Source organism: Culex quinquefasciatus, chromosome 3 (genome assembly GCF_015732765.1).
Source record: "Culex quinquefasciatus strain JHB chromosome 3, VPISU_Cqui_1.0_pri_paternal, whole genome shotgun sequence".
Classification (NCBI taxonomy): Eukaryota; Metazoa; Arthropoda; class Insecta; order Diptera; family Culicidae; genus Culex; species Culex quinquefasciatus.
In genome coordinates, this window is record NC_051863.1 from 147,236,323 (window position 1) to 147,246,006 (window position 9,684).

General features: G+C 39.2%; 1 protein-coding gene across 2 annotated transcripts; it reads left to right on the forward strand.

Annotated features, from left to right (window-relative positions):
- The first annotated feature begins 2,886 nt into the window (after positions 1 to 2,886).
- Positions 2,887 to 9,596, forward strand: LOC6036411. 2 transcript variants are annotated; one of them, XM_038263806.1, is made up of 2 exons: positions 2,887 to 3,381; positions 9,052 to 9,596. In XM_038263806.1, the coding sequence occupies exons 1-2, from the start codon at positions 3,096 to 3,098 to the stop codon at positions 9,144 to 9,146; spliced, it is 381 nt and encodes a 126-aa protein (XP_038119734.1). In that variant the 5' UTR covers positions 2,887 to 3,095; the 3' UTR covers positions 9,147 to 9,596. The 2 variants fall into 2 exon arrangements, with proteins under 2 accessions (XP_038119734.1, XP_038119733.1); XM_038263805.1 differs by lacking the exon at positions 2,887 to 3,381 and adding an exon at positions 8,627 to 8,984.
- The last annotated feature ends 88 nt before the right edge of the window (positions 9,597 to 9,684 follow it).

Below are 9,684 nucleotides of genomic sequence, written 5' to 3' on the forward strand. Positions count from 1 at the left end.
TCGTCTTTTACATAAATACATTAATCATTAAATATCTTCATGGAAAATTCAAGAGAGATTGGAAATCTTCTTTTGAAAGAATTTAATAAATGTTTAGAAATATGAAATTTTCTGCATGTATGTAACCCTTTGTACATAAATCGTCAAACCTTCGGGTTTTAGTATAAAAATTAACCAGGAATTGGGTCCTAAATTGAAGCTTAGATTGCTGATATTATTGTTTCCAGCGATATAGCTTATTTTTCTGAGTACAACGACCCTTTGTACGACCACAAAGAGTTTAAAATGGATTTTTAAATCAATATTGAAAAATTAACCTCGCGATCCTTCTTGACAGGAAAGCTCCTACTTGACAGTTCGTTCCAAGGGGACCATAGTTGATCCATCGAAAAAATGTTGTCTTGTCAAAAAAAATTGCTTTAAAATGGAAAAAAGTGATCAGAAATGGTTTTTAATCGTGTATTTACCGTTGTACATAAAAATTGACTTAGGGCTTTAGTACCCAATTGGGTACTAAATCCCTATGTCAATTTTTATGTACATCGGTAAAAAACACGATTAAAAACCAGTTCTGATCACTTTTTTTTTCATTTTAATGCAAAAACAAATTGTCTCCTTGGAACGAGCTGCCAAGTTCACATACACTGATAATCAACATTACACACTGTTCAGTTCACTTTTACACACTTGTATGGGATTTTTCAGTTCAAGTATGATTACACGATTACACGACACGCAAACTTTCGTGTAATCATACTTGAACTGAAAAATCCCATACAAGTGTGTAAAGTGAACTGAAAAAAGTGTAATGCTGTTTACCAGTGAAAAATCCCATACAAGTGTGTAAAAGTGAACTGAAAAAAGTGTAATGCTGTTTACCAGTGTAAAGAAAAAATACTCTAAATTCCGGATGGACTTTTCGATGCGCGACAGCAAAGTAGAGAACAGGATGGTCACGTGGCTGGCCTTCATCAGGACAGGTTTGGAGAAGTTGACTGTAGATATTTTTTTTTATTTTAGCATTTTTCATATCAAAAATAAGTTACTTTTGTCATTACGGTAATATTTTTGCCTTCTTCAACTCACTGAGGCAAGGCTATAAAATCACTCAAAAATTGAACTTTTTAAATAAGCCTCCAAGATATACCTTTACGTATACATATCGACTCAGAATCAATTTCTGAGCAAATGTCTGTGCGTGTGGATGGACGTAGAATTTGTTTTTCTCACTCACTTTTCTCGGAACTCGCTCGACCGATTTTGTCTGGATCTATTTTTTTTGGATTCATCTTCAGGTTCTTTAAATTTTTTTTTAATTTCATCCGGTTTGGTGCAGTACTTTAAAAGTTATGTTCGAAAAACTGTTTTGGTTGATACAAAAAAGGGTCATTATTTACATAATTTGAATGCTCCGGCGGATAGCGGACGGAACTTTCCGTTCAGTGCACGCACACAAACACTGCTTTGCTGTCAAATGGTCCATTTAATTTATCATAGATGGCAGCACTCAGATGTATAGTGTCTTTACTAAGTAAGCATTAGCCAAAGCATTCGTAGTGTGTGGTTGCAACTTGCAAGGCTTTTATGAGGAAGGCAGCAACCACCGTCCGGTGGATTAAGTAACCTTTTTTGTGTGTAGGAACATTTCTGTCAAGAAGGACCGCGATTTTAATTTTTCCAAATTGATTTAAAAATCCATCCATCCAAACTATTTTTGGTCGTACAAAAAATCATTGTACTCAGAAAAATAAGCTTTATTGCTGTGAACAATAATATCAGCAATCTACACTCAAAGTCAGAAGTATCCCTCAAAAGGGTACTTTCAATCCTCAAAAAGGATACTTTCTATCCTTTTTTTTAAGTTCACCCGGCGTCACCCTTTTAAAAGGGTATGTCAAATTCAGTACATTTTCGATACCCTTTTAAAGGGTGACGACGGGTGAACTTGAAAAAAGGATACTTTTTTACTTTGAGTATAAGCTTCATTTGAAGACCAAATTTTCAAAAACTGTTTATATTCATACATTTTGTCTCTTTCTTCTCAAGCGTGTACCAGCTAAAATGCCACGCACCCCTCGGTTGCCGCCTTTTGGTCGACTATGTCGACTTCATTCAAGAAAACACCGATGCCACGCACACACACGCATCCGAGACGCGAAGAATCAAATTTACAACACATCAGCATCAGCAGCACCGTACAGCCAGAGCGTACTGCCTACGTGTTGCGAATGAAAATAACTTGTTAGATTTTCGTAGCTAACTTGTTATCAGTTTACTGATTTGTTGCGCGAATCTACGCTTATCGGCGACCGGTATCACCACAAAAGGTAATTCTTGTGTAAATGGGGTGAATTGTTAAATACATTCACTGTAATTTATCGTGCCTTTTTCGATTATTGCAATTCTTTCTGAGACGTAAAAATGTTGTTTTTTTTTCAGTAAATAAAACACCGGATAAAAATGGTTGAGCTAAGCTCCAGCACCGATCCCTTTCAGCACGGCTTTCCTAACATAGTTTTTGTGATTCCGGCCGTCGTAGTCGTCGGATTGTCCGGTAAGTAATTAACATCACTAAATGGACCCAAACAAGTCTAGCCAAACACATCCATATGGAATTACGACGTGGAAGCTACTGGCTAAAAAATATACCTGAGCCAATGTTCACTTTAAATCAAATCGAACTGATAACGAGTTCAGTTAGCTTTGGTTGAAATTCTTATCTTTAAACTTGACCTTCTTAAAGACCATTTTGATCTTAAATTTTCACATATTCTGAGAAGAGAATAGTTTGGTTTAAATTTATATTTATTTTCTAACAAATTTTGAGTTAAAATTTATTTTGACATCAACAATTTTACGAAATTTCCTCCAAAATGCCCCAACTGATAACCGAATGCTCAAAGGTAGCTCGCTTATCTGCACGCTGCTGCTTTTTATTGCTTCTCTCCGAAGTTTCTTCAATGAATGTATTTTGGATCCTCGGCTGCAGTCACTGATTGTGTAGTGTCCAGTTCGGTCCACGACTAGGCCTGGTCTATTCGCATCGTAATCACACCTGTCAGCTCCCAAGAAAGTTCCAGCGTGTTCCAAACCTCATGGAGAACGTGGCAACGGACGACGTCATCGCCGAGTCCCTCGGGGTCGGCGATCTTGGCCAGGATATGCCCAAGCTGCCATTCGGGGCGGACGGTAACTTTAAAATGCCCAGCTTGGACGAGTTTATCAAGATGCTCGAAGGCATGGACAGTCTGTCGGACGAGGAGAAGGAACAGCTCAAGCAGGACGTGCTGAAGAACTCGATGACCGGCCGGAAGATGGAGGCCGGCTTTTCCGACTATTTGGTGTTTTTGACCATGATCGTCCTCATTGCGTCGGTTTTTGGTAAGCATTTTGAGGGGTTTGATCACATGTGGTGGCCTCGAACAATGGCTGAACAAATACGATCAATGATAAACCGAACATCTGAAGCTGAACAAACACCATTGAATCGACATGTTAAGTTCAAATAATTCAATGAGTTAGGATATTGACCAGTAACTGAATCAGGTTATTTCATATTTTTATTTTGTAATGGTCTGAATAATTTGAAGCTTAGAACTGGATTTATTTAGAAATATTTAATTATTCCGAACAAAATGTTGGTAATTTTTTCTGCCAGTCCTACCTTCATAAAGTACAACAAATTAAATTCGTGAACACTTCTCTCTTTTTTGCGATTTTTAATATTTTTTTAACTTGATGAAACTTTGTGCATCAATTCCTTATGTCCAAAGAAGCCATTTTGCATAATTGATTTTCCATACAAATTTAGGTCCAGAAGAGCTATGAAAATATTCGAAAATATGTATTTGATCGATTTGATCTCTTCTGTCAAGCTATAGGTTGTGATCAGGTCAGGATTGTTTAGAGTTAAATAATAAAAAGCTTTTCTCCAAAAAATACCTACATATTTTAAGTCATTTAGATTTGTACAAACTTCCCCCCTACGATTTCTTTTTTAAATTTTTCGAAGTTTAATGGTCTTAAAGTGAGCTGTGCATGACAGACGAACCTCTTTCGACATTAGGAATGGATAGGACAAATTCATCCAATTTCCATTTAAGTTTTCATACAACTTTCGCAGAAAGGCTTAAAAAATGGATTTTCTATTTGATTAACGTATTTGGAATAATAGGTATTGGATATTTGGACTTTCCAGAAAAAAATGCACTTTTAAAAATTACCCATTTTTTAATTCGACTTTCCACACCAAACATTTGACCAAAATAAACATTAAAAAAATGATTTTTATATATGTTTAATTTGGCGAAAAAGGACCAAAATCATTTATTATCGACATTTTCAAATGTCACGGTTAATTTTAAAATACTGAAAAAGAAAATTTCCGTGTTTTTCAGTGTTTGATTTTTTCGAAAAAATGGCAACACTTCTAAATTAATTTTCATCAACTTGTGCTAGTCTCAAAAGATAACATTTTTATGTTTTAGATCCAAAAAAGAGATTTTTCAAAAATGGTTCTCCCATTTTTGCGTGAAAAGTCGAATTAAAAAACAATCGTGCCAAGTCTTTTGACGATTGACTTTTGACTACCCACTCCAATCGTTGGCTGAAGAAAACCGAGCAAGAAGCGAAGGCAAATAAAGAACAAAGGGTGGCCACCAACACCACCAGCAGCGCCTGTTGGAATGAGCCAGTGATGCCAGGAAACTTTCTCTATAAATGCTACTTTTCTTAAATGTTCGCTTAAAATACAACACAATTGGCAGCACTAAGCAGACCCAAAAGAGCGCTGGAAGAAAAAAGAATTAAGCTGAAAATATGAAAATGGGCGTGGTCCAATGCATTCTCGACTGATTAGAATAGGTTTGGGAAATATTTTTTTCAAATGCTTGCAAAAGGAAAAGAAAAACTTTTAGTAAAAGTGAAAATAAACAGAAATGTTCTCAAAAAGTTACTCTACTCGTTGGTGCACTTGGTTTTAGAGTCGAGTAGTGTTCGTGGGGGAGATCGGTTCGTGAAGCGACGCGCGAGAACCCGCGAGAAAGTGATGGAAGTTTCTGGAATTTCTTCAAAAAAGTGTTCGCGGTGTGGCCATGGAAATTTGGCCTTCAGTCGAGTAGTGTTCGTGGGGGAGATCGGTTCGTGAAGCGACGCGCGAGAACCCGCGAGAAAGTGATGAAAGTTTCTGGAATTTCTTCAAAAAAGTGTTCGCGGTGTGGCCATGAAAATTTGGCCTTCAATCGAGTAGTGTTCGTGGGGGAGATCGGTTCGTGAAGCGACGCGCGAGAACCCGCGAGAAAGTGATGGAAGTTTCTGGAATTTCTTCAAAAAAGTGTTCGCGGTGTGGCCATGAAAATTTGGCCTTCAGTCGAGTAGTGTTCGTGGGGGAGATCGGTTCGTGAATCGACGCGCGAGAACCCGCGAGATAATAGTGGAAATTCGGGAATTCGTGTCGTTGTGTGAATTTTGGCGCTATGTCGTGCGCGGTGTAGCAGAGCTATTTCATACTTTTGGGATATTATATTATGAACTGCACGTCACGGATTAAAACGTTAATTATAATAACTCTTCGTTTCGAAAGCCCTTCCCATAGCTTCGTTGCTCGGATGGCACGCCGACGGTAAGAATTAAAAAAATGATTTTATGAATTGCACGTTACCTAATAAAACGATTATTATAATTACACTTCCTTTCAAAGCCCTTCCCATAGCTTCGTTGCTCGGATGGCACGCCGTCGGTAAGAATAAAAAAAATGATTTTATGAATTGCACATCGCCGAATAAAAACCAATTATAATTACACTTAGTTTTAAAGCCCTTCCCATAGCTTCGTTGCTCGGATGGCACGCCGGCGGTATGAAGTTTCAAAAAATATGCGATTGAATAAGTCCTTCTCATAGCGTCGTAGCTCGGAAGGCAAGGATCATGTTTCATTTTCTGGTCATATCATCTACCAAGATGAATCCTGACCTTCCCTTTCCTTCCCCTACTAACACAATTCCCCCACTTCCCGTGATGCTTGAAGGAGATGCTGTGGATTCAACGGTCTCATGCGGTGTCAACAGATATAGAGCGACAAACTCTGTGTCTGATGAGCATAGACGACAGCTTGCTCTCGCTGCTGTCGGACGTAAACGCTAGCCTCTACGGATTTCTTTATCTCTTTTCCCCCTATCGGGGCCGTGTTAAAATATTTCGCCATGTCGAAATATCGCCGGAACGCCGTCGTAATCGACTTCAACGTCATGCCGGTGAGACCGGACATCGAGACCGTTACGAAGTTTATCTCCAAGGACCTCAAACTGGACCAACAACGAGTAAAAAACCTTCAACTCAACAATTCCCGAAACCATGTCATCATCGAGCTAGGATCGCCGGAGGAAGCTTCGGACCTAGTCGACCAGCACAACCTCAAACACAAGGTAGGATGCAGGGGCCAAACCTTCCGTATCCCTATTTTTGTGGAGGACAACGCGACTCAAGTTCGCATCCATGACTTACCGCCACATATGCCTAACGATTTAATCGTCTCCCATCTCGAGGCCTACGGAGAAGTCAAGTCCATTCGGAGAGAGGTCTGGCGGGAGTACTTCCCAGGGATCCCGAATGGAGTTCGAGTTGTCCGGATGGTTTTGAAGAAGCCGATTCCGTCCTTCATTAAGGTGGAGACGGAAATAAGCTACACGAGCTACAACCAACAAGTGAGAACTTGTCGCCATTGTGCAAATTCACTTCATCCCGGGAAGAAGTGCGACGAAGTAAAAAAATCAACTATAGCACCATCACCACTAGCAACAACACCACTATCACCAACACCACCAGCATCAGCAGCAAAAACATCACAACCAACAGAAACAGCAACAACAACAACAACAACAACAACATTAACATCACCAACTAAGCCAACGACCTTTGTGCCTCCCAAAAAAACAACAGACAATCCGCTGGAGAGACAGTCCAAACCTATGGATATTTCTGCAGTAGAAGAAGACAACGACGAAAACGAAGAGAAAACCAATGATGAGAACGAAGCAGAACTGGCGAAACAAACAAACAATAGTTATACGAGAAGACGTCGAAAAGGGTACCGCAACCCCTACAAATATTATGATGACCACCACATGTGATTAATCCATCTACTTGTATAATTTATCATCTAATAAAACTATATTTTATAAAAAAAAAAAAAAAAAAAATGAGTCTGCAACTTCAACTATCGGACTAACATTCCTACCTTTGTTGAACTGCATCTCCTTGGGGGGGCGCCGGTATTGACTTAAAGCAGAGATCTTCAGGGGTTATACAGTGAGGATGATTAGCTCCCACTACTCATCTGTTGGTTCATTGTGTAACTTCAGCTGATCCGTCAATAACGGAGTAGCAGCTCATTGGCAGTCAACCATGCTCATGCTCATGCTCATGCTCGTTGGTGCACTTGGTTTTAGTAAATTTCGAGGAACACTCCAGATTATTCAGCATCATTCAAACACGACCACTTATTAGGCTTAAAATGGGTATATTTCCCCTATTTTTTTTTTTTTTTTCTGAGAAGTCCTAAGGACTACCTGTGCCGAAGACGTCAAAAAGATCGGAAAATCCGTTCTCAAGATACAGATTTTTGAATATTTTAATGGCTTTTTTGTATTGATAGCTGCCAAAATTGTACGAAAAAATGTTTGGACGAAGTTTCATCCAAATTACAAAATACAAAAAAAAATCTTTGTCCGAAGTCTCAAAGAATTGCGCATAGGAAAGATTTTTCAAAAACCTGCCTTATGGGATGTTCAGAATTCATTTTCTAACTTATTAACAATATACGAATATTCACGGTAACTTAGGACTGTATTCTAATCAAAATGGTTTAAGTGTCTTATGTCTAATTTGAAACTTGGTCAGCCCTTTTTGGAACCTGCAAGTGCGACAACTTGCCAAAGGTAATTTCAGTCAGATGCCGTTTTGTCATTCCTGCTTGCACGTCTAAAGTTTACGTTTTGGAATATAACTCGGAATTGGGTAACGAAATTCTTCAAATTTCGGGACAATGGACAAAACGGTCAGCCAAACAAAATGTGTCGGTTATTGTTCTGCATTAGTGATCTAGTTTTTGTTTGCATTTTAAAAGGTTTTTTTTTTTTGTTGAAATCCTAACTTTTCAATGCAATACTAAACGTCGACAGTTTGGTACTATGCCAGCTACCTTCTTATCAGTACACTTTCACTATCTTGAAAGCGTTAAGGGTACTTCACTAACGGCCACTCGCGAGATCTAATCAATAAGGCTTCGCCTCGCAGATAACACAGCTGATCCACCTGGACGAGCGTGTGTTGCGTTGGGGGTAGACACGTCAGCTGCCCCCTCGGCTCAATTTTAGCATTTTAGTATCAAATTTGATATCGCCCAGTCCGGTGTACCTACCGACTAAACTTGAGCGCGCCACGCATACGCTAATTGTCGGGTAAACTCCGAAAAGACAATTGTTTTTTATAGCGGTGTGAAAATTCCCACCTTGGCCGTGCGGTTAACACTTGCCGCGTTTAATATTAATTTCTTTATTTAGTGCATGCCGATCGTTTAATTCGTTTGGACAGCTGGTTTTTTTTGTGCGCGTAAGATTTCGCGTTGAGCAATGAGTTCTGGTGACAATCCTTTCACCGAAGCGCTCCATTCGGAGGCGCTAGGTGAAATGCTCAAGGATGAGACCAAGCGAGGTTTGGCCAAGCAGTTAACGGAAAATTTGAAAAAGCTGTCGGAGATGTTTGTAAAGCTATCCGATGGGGAAAAGTCGCAATTCGCCAAAGAGTTCAAAGGGCAGTTTTTGAATCAGTTGAAAAACTTGAACGAAATGGCTCAACAGCAGAAAGTCAGCCAAGAAAATGGTGAAGCCCAGAAGAGCATTCCTGAATTTGGAGCAGCTGATGCGTTTCAGGAAGAAGTCGACTCGTTTCTTGTGATAGGATTTGGGATGTTGATTATGCTGTTTGTTGGTTCGTTACTCTTAAAAAGGCAAAAACATAACTTCTTAACTTACCAAATTTCCTTAAAATTTTCCAGTATTCTTCGGCTACAAGTTGTACCTTTCGCTGACTGAGAAGGAACGTAAGCGGGAGGAAAAGCTGAAGGCCAAGCAGATTAAGAAGAAGAAATGAGGGGTGGCCTCGGCCCAGCGTGGTCCCCACGTTGGAGGCAAAACTGCGACCCGCCACCACCAGCACAAAAACATTCCACAATTGAAAGACTCGTAGCTGAAATGGGTTGTCCCATCCTTTAAAAAATACGCGCAATCATATGAGACTCTATACTTTAATGCTAAATGAATACTTTACACAAAAGTAGCCACATTCCATTTTATTTTTGGCATCTTTTAAGTAACTGTTAGACATGTTTCCGAATAGCCTAAAGAAACGATGCATTGTTTGTCTGTTCCAAGACGTTCAGTTTCTAGAGAATCTAAAAATAATTCAAATTGGCCTGTTACGTTTAAAAATTCTAAAATTCAATTTCGATCGAGACATGTGGCTCTTTACATTCCGTTAAAGCCGGGATAGGATTCTGGCAAAACGACATATATCAATAATAAATCTTAACGTTAGAAGGTACATCAAATGGGAAACACTAATTGATCCGAAAGTCCCTGTAATTCGACCAAATTATATCAACATCTTCCCACCAGAAGCTTATAAATTA